The sequence below is a fragment of the Protopterus annectens genome, chromosome 8.part1 (genome assembly GCF_019279795.1).
Source record: "Protopterus annectens isolate FY-2018-M chromosome 8.part1, PAN1.0, whole genome shotgun sequence".
Lineage (NCBI taxonomy): Eukaryota > Metazoa > Chordata > Ceratodontiformes > Protopteridae > Protopterus > Protopterus annectens.
The window spans coordinates 312,831,864-312,853,803 of NC_056742.1; the positions used below are offsets into that span (position 1 = coordinate 312,831,864).

The 21,940-nt window shown below is 44.0% G+C and overlaps 1 protein-coding gene across 1 annotated transcript in view; it reads right to left on the reverse strand.

The window, feature by feature from the left end:
• GLG1 (golgi glycoprotein 1) overlaps positions 1 to 21,940 on the reverse strand; it is a 3,171,999-nt gene that overhangs the window by 2,288,744 nt on the left and 861,315 nt on the right. The window contains exon 6 of the mRNA XM_044081599.1: positions 5,404 to 5,475. Within this exon, the coding sequence (XP_043937534.1) occupies positions 5,404 to 5,475 (72 nt within the window). The remainder of the gene's footprint in view (positions 1 to 5,403; positions 5,476 to 21,940) is intronic.

The window sequence follows — 21,940 nt, forward strand, 5'->3', positions numbered from 1 at the left end:
CCGCTCTCAACTCCAAGACACTGATGTGAAGTTTGGAGTCTACTGATGACCATGTTCCCTCGACTGTCTTCTTTTCGAAATACCCCACTCCTCACCCAAGAAGGAAGTGTCCATGGTGACTGCGGCACTGGGAGGAGGAGAATGAAGTGTCTGCTTCTGAGCAAGTGAATTGGACAAAATCCACCACTGAATATGGTCTCTGGAGACCAGAGTAAAACGAACTCTAGTGAAGGGGATGTTGCTTTTGTGACCATTGTGCAGTTATAGTGTGCACTGTAGAACTCTCACGTAGTATCTGGCCAAATAAACCATAACTACAGAGGAAACCATTAGACCCAAGAGTCATAGGATGAGTCGCACTTTGGGACAGGGATGTTATCTGGAGGGCCAGGGATCTTATGGATGGCGCATGTTAGACAGTACATCAGACAGCAAAACTTTTGCTATGTGGAGGTGTATGAATTCTATGGACAGAGTAGGGGATAGCTTGCTTTTGCTTACATTTTTTGAAATACCCAAGTGAATTGTTAAAGACATTAAGCAAAGTTGTGTAAAATCTTACCATAACCATAGATGTCCTTCTACTCCATATTGCAGTATTCTACTTGTGGTTTTTCCCTTCTTCCTCTCCAGTTCGTCCGGCCAGGTTTCCGAAGACTTTCAGTCCCTCTTGGTCCGTCGGACGTCTGACATGGCAGCAGGAATGTGGGCCATAGTGACATCTGCACACATCAACCCTCAGAACACAGAAGAAGCCCCAGTCAGAGCCAGTCCTGTAAGGGCATAGTCTGTCCAGTATCGCCCAGGACAGCAAGTGCAGTCATACAAGATGGGAAGGTGGGAGGGAAGTATACTGCAACATGGAAGAGAAGGACTTCTATGGCTATGGTAACATTTTGCACAACTTTCCTATGTCCTTCTATTCCAATGTTGCAGTATTCTACTTGTGGGGGAGAGCCATAGCTCACTGAAGACTGGGAGGTGGCCTAGATGAAGTTTACAGGAATCTGTGTAGGATAGTCCTGGCAAACCCCATCCTGGCTCTGGAGATATAGTCCAGTTTGCAGTGCTTGGTGAAAGTGTGCAATGAGGACCAAGTGGCTGTCTCAAATATACAGTTAGTGTCTAGCCCTTCAAAAAAGGCTGCAGAAGAGGCCATTGCTCTGGTGGAGTGGGCTTTGACATTGGCCTGCAAGGTCTTCCCATGTTATAGATAGCAGAAAGTAATAGCCCAGGACATCTAGGCTGAAATGATCTGCTTGCTCACTGCTTTCCCCACGGCTCTGGGGTGGAAGGAGACAAACAGTTGGTCTGATTTCCTAAAAGGTTTGGTTTTATGAAGATAAAACCAAAGTTGTCTGCGGAAGTCCAGGGAATGCAGTATTCTCTCACTATCCCCCTGTGGGTTTGGGAAGAAAGTGGGCAGGTGGATGGCCTGGTTCAAGGATACATCATTCAATACTTTGGGAATGAATGACAGAATAGCCATGAGAGTCATCCTGTCCAGGTGGAAGACTAGAAATGGTGGTGTAGCCATAGGACCTTGCAACTCTGAAACCCCTCTGGTAGAAGTCAGAGCTACCAACAACACAGTTTTCTATGTGCAATATTTTAAGGGGGCCTTATCTCCTGGCCCAAAGGGGGCTACAATGAGTTTTTCTAATACATAATTAATGTCCCAGGGAGGGGGAAGATAGCTTTCTGGGTGGTCTCAAATGTACACACCTTTCAGGAACAGTTTGGCGGGGAGTCTGGCTGCAAGGGGTGGATCCAGAGGTAGGCAGGCAGAGATAGCAGAAAAACGTGCCTTCAGAGATAAGTCAACCCTGTCTGCATCAGTTCACACAGGTATGACAGGGTAAGAGGAATTTTGACTTAGTGAGTCCAGATGTCTTTTGTGACACCAGACATAAAACCTTTACCATTTTGAGAGATAGGATTTTCCTGTGTTGAGTTTCCTGGCCTCCTGCAGGACAGTGAGCAGGTCCTCGTTACACAGGTGTCTGAAGGGGATCAGAATCCTATCAGCCACAGGGTGAGGTGCAGAGATCGCCTCTGTGGGTGTATCAGAGTCCCTTTTTGCTGTCCATTGAGGGGGGTAACTTGTGGTGATTGTCCTTGGACAGATGAAAGAGAAGGGGAAACAGTGCTGTCTTGGCCAGTAGGGAGTCACCAGCATGATTTTGGGGAAGTCCTGCTGAATTTTCAGTAGGACCCTTTGTATCAATGGGAAGGGGGGAATGCGTACAGGAATTTCCCCTTCCAGGTAATTGAGAAGGCATCTATTGTCAGTGCCTTGGGGTCATACATCCTGGTGCAATATCCAGGAAGTTGCTTGTTTATGGAGTAGGTGAACAGGTCTATTTGTGGTATACCCCACCTGTGGAACATATTCAGGAAGACATCTCTTTAAAGCATCCATTCGTGGTTGTTTGATTAGGTTCTGCTTAGGTAATCTGCCTAGGAGTTGTAAAGGGATGGAACGTATGCTGCCTGTAGAATGATCCCCTGTGAAGTAGCCAGTTCCCACACCTGCAGAGCTAGTCTGTATAGAAGGTAGGACTTCATCCCTCCCTGCTTGTTAGGTTACCACAAGACTGTGGTGTTGTCTGTGAATATCTTTAGAGGGCCCTGCTCCAGGTAGGGTTGGAAGGCCTGTAGAGCCATAAGGATCGCTCTCATTTTTCTTATATTTATGTGATGTAGTTTGTGTCGGTCCACAAACCCTGCACTTTCCTCTGTCCTAGGGTAGCTCCCCGGTCCAGATTTGAGGCATGTGTGTGCATAGTCTGGGAGGGAGTGGATGTTTGTAGGGGGAGTTCTGGGTTCAGGACTACCTGAGCCACCCACCATCTCAATTCCTGATGTAAACAGGGAAGCAGGGCCACTTTGAACTCTAGATGGTGGGAGTGCCAAGTCCACAATGACTGCAGGTACCAATGAAGTTTCCTCATGTGCATTCTTGCAAGGGGCAGCATGGGGATGGTGGCTGCCATGTAACCTAGAAGTCTCATGAGTATTCTTACAGTCAATTTGGATGATTGTAGGGCAGCAAGTAGGTGTTTTAACAGGGACACCACCTTTTCTGCTGAGGAAAGTCTTCATAAGGTCTGCCCTGATTCTGCAACCCAAGAAGACAATGTCCTGAGAGGGCTTGAGGTGGGATTTTGGGAAGTTTATTGGGAACCTTAGCGACTACAGGAGCAGAAGGTTCTGGGAGTGAGGGAGGAAGAATTTCCTCATCGTCTGCTTGAATTAGGTCATCTAGGTAAGGAAGTATATGGATCCCCTTTACCCTGGAGTAGGCGATAACTGGAGCCAGACATTTGGTGAATAACCTGGGAGCAGTGGAAAGCCCAAAGGGCAAGGCACAGAACTGAAAGTGGGATGAGCCCACCAGAAATCTGAGGTAGTTCCTGAAAGAGGCCTTTATAGTTATGTGAAAGTAGGCATCCTTTATGTCGAGGGTTGCCATGAAACCCTGAGGCAGGATGAGGGGGGAAAAGGGTGAGCATCCTGAAAGTAAGAACTATTAGGAAGGGGTTGAGGCACTAGAGGTCTAGAATCAGCCTCCATGGTCCTTCCTTTCTGGGTACCAAAAAGATTCTTGAGTAAAATCCTTTTTTTCTTGATTTTGCAGGTACTGGTTCTATAGTGCCTTGTAGTAGCAGGGAATGCAAGACCTGTCGGAGATGGGGTAGCTGACTGGGAGGAGGCTAGGGTATGCCCAGTCTTGGTGGTGGGGTGAGCAAGAACAAAGTAACCATTCTGTATGATGGACAGAACCCACTTGTCTGAGGTAATGAGGAACCACACAGGGAGACAGTGAGAGGCATGGGCAAACAGTGGGAGGGATGAGGGGGGTTGCTGAACATTTGGCAGGCAGGCAGACACTACCTGCCCTATCTGGAAAGGGAGGCCTTTGGCTGGAAGATGGAGAAGCTCTAGCCCGAGAAGGCTGTCTTCTAGGGGGGTCTTCTAGACCTGGGAGGAGCTGTAGGCCTGGAGGCTTTTCAGAGAAATTGTGTCTTCACCAGGTAGTTTCTCTAGAACTTTGGGATAGGCGAGACTTGGAGGAATTTTAAATTCTGTAACTCTTTTCCTTTCTGTTGAAGGGACTTAAAACAGGTCAGCCACTCTTGCCCCAAAAAGGGCCAAATGATCCAAAGGTGCATCAAGAAGTTTGACCCTGAAGTCATCAGGGAGAGGCTGAAGGCATAGCCATGAGTATCTTCTACGAGCAGAAGCTGATAAAGCTGACCTGGCTGAAGCTTCAGCTGCATCCTAAGTGCATCTTAAAGTGTGTCTATTGACCTGTGAGATTTGGGCTATCAGGGAGGACAAGGAAGCTTTGGCTGCACAATCAGGGATGTCATGTAATTCCTTAGAGGCTTTGTCTAACAGAGCTAAGGAATATTTGGTCATATGAGTTTGGTAGTTAGTGACTGAATGAGTGTGTAGCAGAGGTGTAAATTTTCTTTCCCAACCTCTCCATATTCTTGCAGTCCTTGTCAGCTGGGAGAATGGTAGTGGTAGGGAACAGCTTGGAGGCCCTATCTGCAGAGATGGAAATAGTTGCAGGATCAGCAGGAGGGCACTTGGAGGAATTTTTCTGTGTCGGGACTTTGTAGAGTCTATCTGTTCTCTGAGGGGCTGGAGATTGGGAGTCTGGGTTGACGGAAGCTGAAGCAAAAGCATACAGGAAAGCCGGCTGAACAGGAGGGATTAGCAGATGGACTGGGGGAGTCCATTTGAATCAGGTCATAAAACCTCTTCTGTACTTCAGTCATATCGGAGGATTGCCACTTAAAGTGGTCTTTCATCTTAATGACCGTTTCCCCGAACATTAAATCCTCCACAGGGGAGTCTGGTTCAACAGAGCCTTCCCTCAGGAGATCCAAATCCCAGAGGGGGGAAGAGATATGGGAGGAGTAGAAAAGAGAATCCTCTGAGGAATCAGATAATTCCTCCTCTTGTAATTGTTCCAGCCTCCTTTCTGAGGTGAGAGGTTTGGGACTAAGGAGGAGTGCTAGAGGCTTCTGAGACCATAGGCCTAAGAGCCATAAAGGCATTAAATAAACTGGCTGAAGGCCTGCCAATCTGGCAAGCTTTCTGTAGTAATAGCAAGGTGTCTAGTTTTTTGTTTTTTCTTTAAGGGCCTAGCTGGTGTCCACCTGGAGAGAGGCCTGGGGTCAGGAGTCAGGCTAGGCCTCGTGAGCAGCAAACAAAACAGAAGTGCATTTAAAATGGTACTTATGGGAGGAGCCAGAACCCGGCCTAATTTTCAGTGCTGAGCCACAGTGAATGCCTTTATCCCAGATGTACAGAATGGATGGCATAAACACAGATCTCAGGATTTGTAGTAAAAAAACATAATACAAACGTGACAACATATGCACTTACTTTTTCACTCATGGAGTCTTCAAACTTGTGGTTAAACAAGCACTTGTACACTCTTCCTTCCCCCGCTTGTGTCTATAAAAAGTAGGGGACAAAATTTAACAATGCATTAAAAAAAATATACATCTTCCATCTAAACTCCATTTTAAACACTATCTACAATTCAGGATACACAATACTCCGTGTTCTTGCTATGCGTCTTTCAAAAAACTTTACCATTTTAAGACAATGCATCAAACATAAATTTCCATAATAATAAACCCAAGTATAGTCTATCTTCAATAGTTAGAATGACTATATACTGCAAGCATTAAAGACCACTCCACTCACAGATTCATAGGTGGTTACTGGACTTTTGACCAGAAGGTGTTTATAAACCTAGCAGTATGTACTCAACTTAATACTAGAGAAACCCAATATAAAGGATCTTGCCAAAACTCAAGATCTTAGTTAGCAATGAATGCCCATATCTAGGAGAGTCATAGGTGAAATCCCTGGCAGGAACTTACAGTTTCCCATCCAGGCATCCAGACTACACTTAAATCAGGGTCATAGAGGGGATTTTGTTTGAGGCGAATTGGTAGCTTATTCCAGAGGAGTGGCAATCTCAGAGAGCGGCATCTGTCTCTCCAGCAGGTCCTATTAATGTTGCAGACCAGGTTAAGGTCCCTGGCTCAGGTAAACCTTGTCCCATCTGACTTGCAGATGTGCAGCACTTCCATTACGGTTGGATCAGAGATTGCTCTGTAGGCCAGGCACAAGTCTCCTCTAAACAGTCTGTACACAGAGTACAGTGACAGGTGACTTCAGTCTGTCAATGTATGACATGTGCAGACTACCGTGAATTTTCTTGGATTGAAATCTGAGGTCCAGTTGCTGCAGGTGCCTGGTAAGGTACATACCAAAGGAAGCATTGTACTCCATTATTGGCCTGGTGAGTGTCGAGTACAGGGGTGTTATGACCTCTTCCACTCTTGGAGCAATGCCTTTTCTAATGAGATGTGAGATGTAGAATGCCTTCCTTACCACAGTAGACACATGGTGGTCAAAGTTTAGGCTACAGTCAACTTAGATTCCCAAGTTTCTAACTACTGAGTTGTTACTTAGGGTATTATTTACACGGTAGTCTGCAGGGATATACTTTTTACCATAGGGAATGATAATTTTTAGCACTGAGTTTGAATCCATGGCTTTGGCACCAATCATTGGTTTGTGTAAGTTCCTCGAAGTATATTGGCATTGTTTGAGAATTCAATGATTGCACCCAATTTGCAGTCAGCAAACAGTCAGCCACAGCTCCTCTGTTTTGGCCTGAACTTCTGAGAAGTATACACCAAACAATAGGGGACCCAGCACTGACCGCTGTGAAACCTCACTGGTGACAAGTCTGCTGGCTGAGTTAAAGTTCACAAATGAGTGTGATCTGTCGGTGAGCCAGTTAGCAACTCGCCTGATGACATAAGGGTTGATATCCAACTGGGAAAGTTCATCAATGATGCCTAAATGTGGGGGGACTGTCTCAAAGGCCTTGACTAAGTCAAGGATAGGCTATAAACACAAATCTGCCTTAGTCTGCGTCTCTGGTGACTTTTTGAAGAAGTCCACCAGGTTTAACAGCAAATAGTAAAGACTACCACAAGGCCTTCTATAGTTATGTAAAGAATTCTCCATGGCAATACCCAGATTTGCTCACAGCTGTTGCACAATGGCACCTTCTACGCCGAGCCAACAGATATTGCCAATATACTGGCAGACAGATTCAGTGCAAACTTTACCCCTCATTCCCCTCAAAGGACCACTCAATATCAGTAGATTGCCAGGCACCCAGTATTACTGCTGCACAGGTTAAAACAGCACTGTCCAAGGCCAAAAATACAGCTTCTATGGGACCTGACAATATCCCTGGCCATGTTCTACATGAACTACAGAGTGAACTGGCACCTCACCTGTATGCCCTGTTCAATCACAGCCTCACCTCAGGCTTTGTCCCTACCGAATGCCGTACTGTCACAGTCATCCCTCTCCACAAAGGAGGAGCGACTACAGACCCTGGGAACTATCGCCCCATTAGCCTGACAAGTCTGATATGCAAAGCTATGAAATGCATCATCGTGGACCTGATAAAAATATAGGGAACCTCCAAATTCTGGATTCCACACAGTTTGGTTTTGTGAAGGGTAGATCATGCCTGCTCAACCTGGTCGACGACCTTGAGTCAGTCACCAGAGCTGTGGGAGAAGGCAAGGTGGTTCATACAGCCTACCTTGATCTGGCTAAGGCTTCCAATACCATTCCTCACTCAGGAATCAAAGAAAAACTCACTAAGCTAGGCATCAACCTCTATATCACTAGGTGGGTTGCAAACTGGCTCACAGACAGAACCCACAGTGTGAAAGTAGCAGACTCCAAGTCAGATTGTCAACCAGTCATGAGTGGAGTCCCACAGGGTTCGGTCCTGGGTCCTCTCCTGTTTGCTATCTACTTCTCTGAAGTCCAGGCCAACACGAAGGGATTCTGGCTGACAAAGTTCACAGACTATTGCAAGTTGGGAGCCATAATTAACTCCCCAATTGATGCTGATATCCTACAGAAAGGCCTCACTGACACCACTGACTGGTGTCAGAACCATGGCCTTAAGCTCAATGCCAAAAAATGTGCAGTCATCCCCTTTGGGAAAAACCCAGATCCCATAAATTACCACATCGATGTTAGTCCACTGAACACAGGTGTCATAAGAGAGCTGGGAACACAGGTTGACACCAACCTCTCTTTTGACCACCACATTGCCATTGTGGTCAAAAAGTCCCTCTATGTGGCACATCTCATTACTAAAGGTTTTGCATCCAGGAAGAAAGTGGTCATTGCCCCCCTCTACTCTTCCCTCATTAGGCCAATCATCGAATACAATGCCTCATTTGACATGTACCTCACTAGACACCTACAACAACTGGAGAGGCCACATAAATACCTCACAAAGAGGATCTTAGGCCTTAAACACTTGTCCTACATGGACAGACTCAAAAAACTCCAACTATTCTCAGTCTCATATCGCCTACTCAAAGGCAATCTCTGCTTGACTTACAAAGCCATGTCTGACCCAGCTCTGTTAGAAATGCTACATCCAAAGAAATCCCAATCCCTCCGCACTACACGCTCCAGAGACCTTGACCTCATTACCACAATCAACAGAACAAGCTGGAAGGACAGGCTCATAACCCAGAGACTGCCCATGCTATGGAACAGACCGCCATACATATAAAGCAAAGCGCCTCACTGGTCGCCTTCAAGATAAATCTTATTGAGTGGATGGGAAATAGAAAATTCACCCCGGGGATCACTACAGTGCCTCTACTTGACAGAGGCACTGGGAAGTACAGTCGGGTGGCATGATGCCAGGCTAATCCTATGGGCTAAGCTTGTAAAGACTCCAGGGCCATTAGCCTAGTACACACCTATGACCCTACTACCTGCCTTTGACAAAACCAAACTGTCAGATAAAGGGTTTGGAGATCACCTATATCTTTATTTATAAGGTCCATGATGATTTGTTCCATGGCTTTACAAAAGGCTTTTTAAGTTTATGGGTCTGTAGTTCCCAGGATCTGTTGTACCCCCTTTATGAATGGGGGATGACTGTTGCTGTTTTCCATTCAGGAGGGACAAAACCAGCACTCAGGCTGTGGTTGAAGACAGTAACTAATGCAGTTGCTAACTCATGTTTTAGACCATTTAAAACGTAACCTGGGATGTCATCTGGTCCCACAGAGGCTGTGTTTTTGGCCTTGGACAGAGCATTAATGACTTGCTCTTTGGAGAAGCAAGATGGGGGAGACAGATGGAATGCTTTACGGAATGTCTGGCGGGAACAGGAGGGTGAAATTTTTGCCAAACCTGTCAGCTAATAGGTTAGCTATTTTCACAGGATCAGTGTAAGTGATGGCATCCACACCTAGTACAGCACATGTCTGGGTCCTACCTTTTAGGTTACGGATATAACTGATGAATGTCTTATTGTTATCCTTAGCTATGGTTGCTATTTTTTTTTCAAAGTTGCCTTTAGAGGATTTTACAAGTTGTGTTAATTGTTTGTTCAAGCAGAGGAGGGTGTCCTTCTAGTGCTGGGCCCTCTCTTTTTTATTCTAAGACAGCAACTTCTTCCTCCTGTTGTATAACTTATTAATGCTAGTTGTCCACCAGGGAGGTTTATTTTTCTTTAGGATCTTGTTTTAATCCTATCAGGAACACCTGTGTCAATACATTTGCTAAAGTGTTTGTATAGGACACCTGTGTATACCCAAGTATAGTTGTCAATAACATCTGTGGGAAAAGGAGCTTGGAAATTATTTAGGTCAACCCTTAGGATGGTATAATTAGCTTTGCTGAATTTTTTGCCTAATTTCATCTAAGAGGGCTTCAGATGTTACAGCTACTTCAAATGTGACTGACTTGTGATCAGGTTTAACCAGTGAGAGGGTCCTATACTTGTGGTGGTGGTGCAATGGTCACCCATGTTGGTGAGGACCAGGTAGAGGATACTTGGGCCCCTTGTGGGGTTGCATACTATTTTTTCCACTGCATTAGTGTTAAATTTCAGGAACCTCTGCGCGAGCATGTTGGTACTCTTAAGTTTTCCAGTCAATGGAGGGGTAGTTAAAAATCATCCATGACTAGACTGTCTGGTTGTAATTTGATCGACTCAAGTAGGTCCAAATAAGCAGCGTGGGTATCTTGGTTCACTGAAGAGGGCCTAGAGCCAAGCAGAAAACTTGCAGACACTGCCACAAATTTGGTGGAATGCACTCTCAAGTTGGAGGCAGTGGCTTGCCTTCTTTGATGAAACATTTTATGCAGTTTGCCAACAGCCTTGAGTGTGTAACTTTAGATATTTATATCACACACACTTTTTTTTGGAGCATAGGAAACAAACAGCTAACAACTCTTTCTGAAGAACTATGCTCTGCTCAAGAAGAAATGCAAGTAACCAACAGCCATGCAGTGAAGAAGCCACTCCCTCTGAGTGAGAATATGGGGTTGTGAATTACACACTCCTCTCTGCTAACATTTGAGTAGATAGAAAAGGAGAGATCAATTACTGGTCACCTCCTCTGTGAAAGAAAACATTCTCAGACCAGCCCACTCCTTATGGATCAATAGGGTCTGCAATTCAAATTCTTATGGAAGTAAAGGCTAATAAGGGTTTAAAATCATCCTCAGGCATAGGCTTAAAAAGGCAGTTTAGGAAGCTTCTCCAGGGTGAAGTCCTATCGTTGGATAAGAACTCCAGAAACCTTAGGTAAACGGTGTCCTAGAGAAAAAGGATTTTTTTCTCTTTCAGTGAAGCAAGGAAAATGGACAACTCATGACTGAAAGTGGACACAGCTACTAGGTGTACACTGAGGAATAACAAAGTCTCTTGTTAAAAAGGTATGCAAGATACTCCAGGATTGCCCAAGTTAAGCTGCCTTTGCATCTAGCGTCTGTTCCCCTAACCCCACAAGCAAATATGTACTCCTGCTTTTAAAAGTTTTTATGCTGTATGGTGTCAGTGATGAGCTACAGATTCTGATCACCTTAACGAGGTACAGTGAATTATTTACTCGTTCGGAACAGGAGGAGCTATTCTCCTCAGCCTTAAGATATGGAAGTTCTTATTCTGCTCCATGGTGTCAAGTTAAGAAAGTTTTGATACATCACATGCATACAGAGTTCAAATAGCTGCTCTGGGGGGAATCGGATTTCCAATGTCAAAAATTGAGTCTGGGTATCAGTGGTGTGGGTAGAAATGCATATAGGAGGGACTGTTGCTACTAAACACAACTGCACCCCCTTTTGGTTGTTGCTATGATGGCATGTGGTAGCAGCATAACTGGCAACACTTAAAACCTGAAATGCAAGTATCCATCACCACCCTGGTCCCTAGGAAAGGAGCATCGTGTTTGACCCCTGAATAACAAAATACCATTTGTGTGGAATAAGACATCTTGCTAAGTTTGGGAGATAGGATGTTGATGTCTCACAAGACATGTTCTGTTACCAGAGGTAGTGGCCTATAGCCAATTTCCACAAAGTTAATGCATTCCTGCATAACATTAGTAGTCTGTACTCTCAGATGGGCCAGAAAACACAGCTGCTGTCCACGTGAATGGCAACTTTCCTTGTGGCAGAGTCCTCAAATGCCTTCAAGGTGATAGCACCACTCCAAGTCCCAGGTAGCCGAGGTGACTATTAGATTAATCAGAGAACCATGCCCTTTGTATCATCTACTCTACAAAAGACCCTCACCCTAGAACAAATTCAACTTTAGTCAGCACTGTGACAGGTGGTGAGAAACTGGAAATGATTGCCAACAGGACATGTCACCATTTGCAGTTGTTCCTGTGCAATTCTAATGTATGCAAGTCTTCAAAAGGGGATTTTCAAAATGACTCCAATGCTAAAGCAGTTAACACTGCAAGGATCTCGTGTAATAGGCACTACAGAACTCTGTGGCACAATCCTGTCATAAGGTATGAACACAATAGTTCTGTTAAAGTCTGCAGAGCCTGTACTTTCCTTAATAGAGGACTGGCTCTGCAGTTCACTGTCTTTAATGTGCAGTTGAAAGTAGTACTGTGCTGGGTTGGCTGTAGCTCAAATTTCAGAAACGTACATACAAGGCAGAGGGATTAAGACAGACTGAACAAAGAATGCCCAAATTGGACCACTAATCTGATGACAAGAGGTAATCATCCAAGTACGGGAATTTTTTTTTTTTAAACTCCTGAGGCAACCCATCCAGTCATATCTTCAACTTCTCTATTAAACTGCTCATTCACCATGAAGGAGAGCCCTATGGCTTTATTCATTCTCTTGGTGAGCAAGACGCAAGCTAGTCATAAGTTGAATTTGTCACTTAAATGTTTTAGGAGACATTTTTCAGTAAGCCCTGGCTTTATCATCTCCAAGTCTGGTTATGTCAAAGCAAATAGTATGCAATGGGCCTCGTGACTGGCGCCCATACCCCTGCATTCAACATAAAAGGCAACCCCCCCCCCCCTTTGTAGGCTGAACCTCTAATGCAAGTTCTTCCACTGGGACATAAGCACTCACCCCTCCAATGAAGCCAGCAGGCTATCTCCACAATCTTCTCCCCTAAGCCAAACCAAACAGGTGCCAGAGCCACGAAATGAATATGGGTCATGGTTAAAGTTTTACTTCCTCTACACCAATGCAGCTAGCCAAGCTTGGGAAAATGCGGATGCCTTGCAGTCATTTATGGGCTATGACCATAGTCACATATTTGATTATTACTTCAAAGGCTGCGGGGATACCAAAGGACATGCTCCTTAAAGTACAGTTGTATTATAGACCTTCTTTAACTGTAGCTGTTCACATACATTAACTAATGCAGTACTTGTCTGCAAGATACCCTGCAAGCAGGTAGCCTCAATAGCATCCCGACTTACAGAGTTGTACCTTTTCCCAGGTGGTTCTGACTGACTAACTCTGCCTCAGATGCTAGAAGCTAGCCCTAAGGACCAAAGCATGAGTGGATGCAGAGAAGTGAGTTTCACTACTGGCAAGCAGGTCCACCAGAAAAGTTCCTGATCCCCCATCAGCGGTGTCTAGCAAGATCAAATAATGAGGTCTGGAATGAAGACTAAATGAAGGTGGGGGACAGGTGACAGATAAAAAAAAAGGGGATGCACACCAATCTAAGGATGTCAAAAGAGGACTGAGGGTGGGAAAATGGACCAACTGTGAATGTAATTATGCCTCTACAATTATGTTACATTCCTAACACAACCGAACTATGTTTATCATGCCCTTTTTCGTGGCTTAGTCAAATCTGAGAAGATTCTACAGAACATTCGCCCAGTGGGTGGATGGGCCCAGCTAGGAACCTCATGCACAGCAGACCTTGACAGATTGCAGAGAACTGTGCCCAGGACCTGGATGTAAATGAGATTATGATGTTGAGTGTGCGCATGTACGTACAGTGGACCAGGTAGAAGCTTCTAAAATGGCTTGGTTACAGACTCCCCTGAGGAAGACCATGGGGGCTGCTGTGGCTACGGCTGAGTGCACTTAAACATGCCCTACTGCACATACAGCCTTTCCACAGGCAGAAATGCAAAGCAGGCAAAGTGTGCCAGCCATTTAGACAATGAACATTTTTTCTTGTATTTTCCAACCTTAAAAATTAGAAAGTTTGATATTTTTTTTTTTTTATTCAACAGAAAATATTTGCTACCTACTTATGTCCAATGCATTTCGAGAAACCACAGAATGAAGGTGTGGGTAAAGAAAAAAGCAAATGAATGGATGAACTCAAATCTAAGTCACTACCTTGGGCAAAAATGAGAGGTTCGTACTGAAGGAAATGCTATCCTTATTGACAATCAAAAAAGGTTCTTTGTAGATTTGTGCCTATAGCTCTGAAATTCTATGAGCAGACGTTATAACCACAAAAAACACTTCCATAAAAACAATTTGATGGGCTGAAGCAACTAGCGCTACAGAGGCCAAGTCTAAATTACACGACATCCCATGGTGGAACAATTTCTCTTCCTGGTGGTCTGAAATGTAGTTCCCCCTTTACAAACTGAATACAAAGCAGCATCCAGGTAAAGGTTAAAGAAAGCCAACACAGGCCCATATTGAAAAGGTCCAACAGTAGTCTTAGGGCCTGGAACACTAGCACTGCAGAGAGTCCTGATCCCAGGAAAGGAACTTAAGTGAGAATTTCTTCCTTTTAATTAGCAGACCTCCTTGTGTTAGGTTTCCTGGTCTCCCTAACAATACACCTTAGTCTCTAAAAACATGTACCTGGCTGAGATGAAGGCTAATCATCTGAACTGTCAGCCCTGGAGTAGTCAAAGTTGAGGTGTAAAAAGGACCACTCTTCCAGGATCAAGTCTCCACATTTCAGAGACACCATATTTGGCTCCTCCCCCATTTAGCACAGCAGGAGGGAAAACCAGTGTCGTCTGGGCCAACAGAAGGCTACTGGCATCAGTTCACAACTCTGATTATCTGCAACACCCTGGGGGTCAAGGGTATGGGAGAGAAAACATGCAGGAACAGACCTCCAGTTTAAGGAAGAGGCCTCCTTTCAAGCTGCTGGAATTTCTTTTCTATGGTCTGTCAGTTGTCGGTTTTCCAGGAAAGCAAAATGGTTTATTTCTGACATATGCCACTTGTTAGTCAGACCACGAAGGCTTCCCTCTGCAACATTAATAGTGCTGTCCATCTGGCACCTGCTCAGCTTTTCTGCTACCATACGGTCTTCAAAGGGGATTATACCACCCTGCGGGGTAGATCAGACTCCCGAGACACTTCCTATCCCTGCATATCTAAACTGCACAAGACATAGGAGTGGAATGCCTCTTGCTAGTTGATATACCACATAAGTGATGCTGTCCCAAAGGATCTGGAGAGTTTCCTGCACAGAAATGTTTTGAAAGCTTTCAATACCAGTACCACCACACCCATCACCTCTCATTTTTTTCTTGCTTTCCAACAGTCATGTCTCATGAGCCCTGGCCAGTCAAAGGACCCACAAGAGATTGTAAGGAAGTGCATGTGTAGCTTGTGATAGCCTTAAGGGTATGCTTAACTTTAGCTGTACTTTTATTTTCCAACATAAATGAAAAGCATCTAATAAATGAAGAGACCCAGATGGCTTTCTTATTAAATTCCAGGATACCTTTGTATTTATGCAAGGATGGCTATGAATTAGAATTTAAGACCAAGTGTTGGTACCATCCGAAATACTGGAGTGATTTAATCATGAGCAGTCTTGTCAGAGGCACCATCTGGATGCAAAGATGCTATGTATCAAACGGCCTTGAGGAATTGACTGACAGTAAACATCTTCTTTTCCAGGAAAATCTGGACTAAGAAGCTCAGAAAAATCAGTATGCTTTACCAGGAGACCCTCCATAAATGTGCCATGTGGACCCATATCTACTGGAGACGAGCCTGACTTAGCTAGTTAAACAATAAGCCCTAATTCTTGTAAGCATGACAGGATGAAATTTAATGCTTTCTGAATCCTCCTCCCCAGAAATCTGTTTGAATTAAGCTATCTAGGTAGGGTACATCTGAATGCAAATTGTCCTGAGGAAAGCCAAGAATGGTGGCAGGCAATTTTGTAAAAATCCTTGGTGAAGAAGCCAAGCCAAAGGGCAAGGATATGAACTAGGAGTGAGGGAGGAAGCTGCAAATCTTAGGAACGTTAGGTACGCCCTGCCTATGGGGATATGCAAATATGCATCCAACCAGAGTGAAAAAAAGGCATACGAGGATAATACATGCAATAACCTTAAAGTGTCAGCATTTTAAAATTTAACTACAAGCAACTTGTCTTATTCTGGACATATCAAGATTAAGCAAGTGCCTTATTTTCAGGGCACTAGTAACATGAGTAAATGCTCAAGTTTTGTTCTGCTCTGGGTACTCCCTCTATCTCCTTGTTTTAAGGGCCCTATTAACAAAGAAGGGACTAGCTTTACTTGATCTTTAACAGTCAAGACACCTCAGAATCCTATCTTGCTTTCAAAATGTAACCTGCATCACTATTTTAAGGTTTTTAGGACCCACTGGTTTGAGTTAACTCATTCCGTCCAACATGGTTCTGGTAGTTTGCACTGTAACTTCCAACAGACCGAGCTTAAACTTTTTGAAACAAAATTATGTCCTTGCATTTCAAACAAATGTCCATATCTATGGAACTACAGAGGTTACTAAAAAAGTGTAAATTTCAAACTCTTCAGCGCAAGCTATTTTATAATGGTAGTATTATTTAGCTTCTCACACTTGACTAGAATTGTATCACAGTAAAAAGTTATGTACTCAACATTCCAATTATGTCGTTCATTTCCTTCTTCCTCAACAGTTGAGTTCGGATCCACTTCGGCTACTACTATAGCTTGTGGTAACCAAAAAGCTCTCAAGCTCCTCCCTTACCCATAATGCCACAATCCCTAATATACCTCACACCTTGTTTGCCAAGTTAGAATAAAACATTACAAATTTCTTATTATAGAACGTTATCTGGAGCTCAACAGAAGGAACAGAGATGCCCTTATAAACTCTTGTTCTTCGAGAAACCATTTGTTAAAAATGGTTGGGAGATGATGGGAGGGGAGTTGAAGAATGAAAATGGACAATACAGATGGAACGTTATGGTGAGTACACTTTATCTGATGTCAATTTTCATTCAATCCTCAACAGCTGGCACAGGGTCTCCAACTACCTGAAAACCCAAGTGGACTCTAAGGACATTAAGCCAAAGGCTGCTCTTCCCCTCAAGAGCAGATCTAGATTGTAATCAGTAATAAAGGTACGAGGATTAACCCCAGTTGCAGTAGCACATATGTAGTCCATGGAATGACTAAATAAAAACACTAAGTTGTCATGTATCTAGTGAAGTGGGCCCAAAGGTTTTGGTAATGCAATACCAAATTTATTGCAGACAAAAGATATACAGTTGGTAAGCCATCTTATCCATGTTACCTTTTGTAACTTATTTATTTAGCTTGGAAGCCACAAAGGAGACAAACAGTTTATCAGATTTTCTAACTTCTTTTGTTCTGTGCAAGTAGAAACAACTGTGTATGAACATCTAACAAGTGCAACATGTATTTCCCTTTGTTTGCAAATTTTGGAAAAAAGGCAGGCAGATTAATGGACTGGCTGATGTTGGAGTCTGACAGCACCTTAGGAAGGAAAGCTGGCTTGGTTCGTAATATTACTCTATCCTTATGAAAAATCAAGTAGAGAGGTTTAGAGGGCAATGCCCGATGTTCAAAAATTCTTTTAGTATTGGTAATGGCCACAAGAAAGTTTTCCAGGTCAGAAATTTAAGATCACATTTTACTGCTGGTTCAAAGGGGAATGAATTCAGGGCTGCAGTTTTAAATTAAATTCCCATGGTGGAGCAGTGTCTTTACAAGGTGGTCTCAACAGCAGAGTGCCTCCCAAGAAGAGCTTTCAAAGCTTAGATGAAGCCAGGGAAGAATTCTCAAATCTGAAATGGAAGCTAGAGATTGCTGTCAACTGAACTCTAATGGTTGAGAAGCTAGCTCCTTCTATGAAAATTGTTGCCAAATATTCAAAGAAACTTTGTAGAGAGGCTGAAAAGGGGCCAATACGTTTCTGATGTGCCCAAAAGACAACCCCCTCACATTTACTTCTGTAAAGCTTCCTCGCTTGAAGCTTTATGGGAAGATAAAAGTATATGACGGAGAGGGGGAGACAGCATAAGTTGTCTGGCTATTAACAGAAGTGAAGAAACCATGCTGTCAGCTTTAGTTGGAGATATCTGGGTGAACTAAGTCTGTTGGGTGAGACAAGAGGTCTGGAATAAGATTCAGAATCCAAGGTGGAAGTAGACAAGGCCAAAGAAAAGGGAACCAAATCTGTCAAGGCCAATAAAGTGCAATGCAGATGACTGCTCTTCAACCTGGCAGCTCTTTGCAGAAATTTGGGAATCAAGGGATTTGGGGGAATAAGCATAGATATGGGGGGGGGGGGGGTTGTCATGGAGCAGAGCATCCCTCGGTGATTCTCCCAGTGGGGGAAATCAGGACAAATAAACTACTGCACTTGTTAAAGGAAGAAGTAAAAAAAAAGACTGCAGCAAGGCTGTCCTCACTGGCTAAAAATAATTTCTGCCACTATTTTGTTGGGGGTCCACTCGAGGTAGTAGAATGGACCTGCTCGACTTGTCTGCTATCACTTTGGATTTCCCTGGAATTTGCTTTGCTATCAAAGCGGTTGGAAGAGATCGCCCACTGCCACACTAAGGGCTTCTTGACACAAGGGGCAAGACCTGGTTTCCACCTTGTTTATGCACCAGACTGCCAACATATTGTCCAACTGAATCACAACTGCCCCTGAAGGGAGTCTTGGAATGGTTACAACTCGAGAGCACTGCCCTCATTTTTAAGACGTTGACATGCATGTTGGCCTCTTTAGGAGACCAAGTGCCTTGGACTGTTTCCCCCAGGAAGTGCACCCCCACCCAATCTGGGAAGTGTCTGTGGTCACTACGGCCTTGGGCTGAGGGAGAAAAAGGACATCCTTGAATAACTTGATCGGATAGGATCTACCACTACAGATAGCTTTTGTATGCTTGAGTGATTTTTATTTGGACTGACGTGATGACAAAGAATCAACCATTGAGCTGCTAGCATCCATTGAAGAATCCTCATGTGGAATCTTGCTAGAGGAACTAAAATTATGGCCACCAACATTGACCTATGGCTTGCAGAATCAATCATGTTGAAATTTGTTGTACTGTGAATTATCTTCTTAACCTGGAATACGACTGTCTGTACTTCTGCAAGAGGAAGAGACGCTGTTACTGATACCATGTTGAAAACTGTCCCTATAAACTCCAGTATCTGAGAAGGTTCTACACGAGATTTGATGTAATTTATGGTAATTCCCAGAAGGGAGCATTGTCTGGAGTACCTGATCTCTCACTCTGAAGATGCCTGGTTGGGGCACTAACGAGCCAGCCTAGATACAGAAACACCCAGAATCCCTGCAGTCTCAAGTGACCTGCTACCACTGGTATGCATTTGGTGAATACCCTGGGGGCTGTGGTGAGATCAAATGGCAGGGCTCTGAACTAGTAATGAATGGCTTCCAGCCAGAACCGTAAGTACCTTCTGGAATGTCTGTTCATTTTTATGTGACAGTATGTGCCGTGAAGGTCTATCGAGCACATCCAGTCATTCTTGCCAAAAAGGGCAAAATGGACTGAACTGTGACCATCCAAAACTTTGTGTCAAAACTGATTTGGTCAAGTTGCTGAGATCCAAAATTGATATCCAGTCCCCTGTTTTCTTTGGCACTAAAATGAAAAGTAAGTTCTGGATTCTACCTGGTCTGGTAGGACCTCTTGGACGACTCTTCTAGCAGCTTTTGTATTTCTAGTGTTGTTTTCCTCTGACTGGGTGGAGAATCGGGAAACTTGCATGAGGATGGAGGTGGAATGGAAAAAGGAATTATATAACCTCTTGAAATCTTCTGCACCCACAAATCTTTTGCGATGCCCAACCAGGTTCTCTGGTGTAGGGATAAATGGCCCCTGACTGCCTCCTGAGGTGAACAAAATCGGGCCTCCTTTCAGAATCTGACAGGGTCTTGTCAGAGGATCTCGACGCTTGGTTCTGCAGGTCACCTCTGCTGCACAGGTGGTGACCTTCCATTTGAGTTCCCCCTCTGCCTCTGAGAGAACTATCTTCAATGTGGATCTTGGGAAAGACCCAGGGACTTTTTGAACCACATTTTTTCCCTCCTCATTGGTTCCTAGAGAAGGTCCTTTGAGGGGTCAAAAAAAGTACAGTTTTGTACCTACCATAAATGTAGATGTTAGAGTGCTAATACAGCTGTAGTCATAACAAATGGGTTCTCCTGCCGTCAGGCGGGTCCTCGGTCGGCCGAATTCCAAAGTCTAGGTCCGGCGTCGGTTGTCGTCGCTTCTTCCCTGACGTCAGTGCGCCAGGGCTATAAAATAACACACACGCAGGAGAACCCATAATCTGTGTGTGTGTGTGTGGGGGGGGGGGTTAAATGTAGGGGCTGAGTCATGCTTGTTCCCCTCCATTCGCAGGCCTAATGATCAGCCGCCTTCTTTTTGGATTTAGCTTGCCATCCTCTCGCCAGAGTCTGGTTGTCTTGTCTGATTTGTCAGTTTTCTACAGCTTCCAACATAAAAAAAAAAAAAGTAGATAAAAAGGTCCTGCTGCTCAACATTAGTAACCTTAAAAAACTCCTCTCTCTACAAGCATTCCTTGCCAAAATAAAAGAGAATTATGGTTCAAGGGTTTCAATGCCTATCACACGTTTAAGTCCACTTTATTAGATGAAGGCACTAACCGTAGCGGTATCTCCACATTCTTAAAATATTTCACCTCCAGACTACACATCCAATGTATTAACAAAACCCCTCACCATATCATAGCTAAATACAGGATGACCTCTGTCCCCCATTCAGGCCATAACTCCTACCAAAGTAGTACGCAGTCTGCAAGCATTATGCTAAACACCATTCTCCTTGGAAACTTCAACCACCCCTCCCATTACCTGGGAAGTATGCAACCTCATACATCTATGCCCAGAAATTTCTGAACTTCATCAATACGATTTCTTTAGCCCAGTTAGTCTGCACTACAACCAGGGATAATACTCAAGATTTGGTCCTTACCAATATGGAACAACTTTGCGCCCCACCAACTGTCACTTTCTCTCTGCTCAAACTGGACCACAAAATTAGTCACATTCATCTTGAAACTAAAGCCGGAAGTATTCTTCAATTCTTCTGTATTCAGGTATTATGCTATCTACTTAAAAGTTAAGTGATGACCTAACTTCAACACCCCCTTCGTCTGATGACTCCAATGCTTATGCAGAATACATAGCCAAACTCTATTTGCATGTAAACTACATTGACAATCTTTTTCCCTCAAAATAAAATATGCCAAAGTTAAGAATAAACCTCTGTGGTGGGACCGAAACATAAATGGGATTGGTCTATAATAAAAGAAAAGCAAACTGTATGCAAAAATTAATTTAACTCAAGAAGCTAAAAATGATCTAGCTAAACTTGAGTGGGGACTCCGGACCATGATCAAAACAACTAAAGCCAGATAACAGGTAAAATTAGCCATCCAAGTGAAGGATAAGAACAAACTTATGTTAAAAACAATGCCCGACACTGCACACAGCTAAAAAATTATATCACATATTCTGACCCAGACAACACAGCCAATCTACTAGCTGACAGATTTAGCTCAAATGTCACTCCCACCCAGGGTTGCCAGACGTCCCTATTTGAGCGGGATTGTCCTGGGATCAGCAGCCCAATCCAGAGTCCCACACTGTTGGTTTAAATCCCGGCGAAACAGCCCTCTGCTTTTTTTTTTTTTATTGGCCCATATACTGGCATAAGGGCCAATCAAAAATAGCTAAATACGGAGCTGCTTGTGTTTAATGCGGAACTGCTTGATGTTCCGTATTAAACAAAAGTAGATCCGTGTTTAAAGACTTGTTTTTCCCCCTCACTTTGTCCCTACGTGGCCAGTTGGAAATCTGGCAACCCTGCCCCCACACCACTCCCATATTCTAAGTTTATACATCCTCATCGACATTCTTCTCTCAAATCTCCCAAGAACAAGTCCGTAAGGCACTATTCAAGGCCAAGAACACTTTATCCCTGGTGTCAGACAACATAACAGGATACCAACTGGTCAGCCTAAGAGAGACCCCTACAAAGGCTATTTAATATCAGCCTCCAAAGAGGCATTGAAACCCTTTTAATGAAGGGCAGCATAAGCCAGACCAGCCTTATCTGTAAGGCTATGGAAATGATTACGAAATTTAATACAAATATAAACAACCAAAAAACTCTAAGCCAGTTCACGTTCAACAGCAGACCCTGCCACCTCAACCTGGTTTTTGAAGCAATTGATAAGGGTAAATTAGCACACACTGCACATCTAGATCTCACAACAGCATTCAAATCCATCCCACACTTGGGTAACAT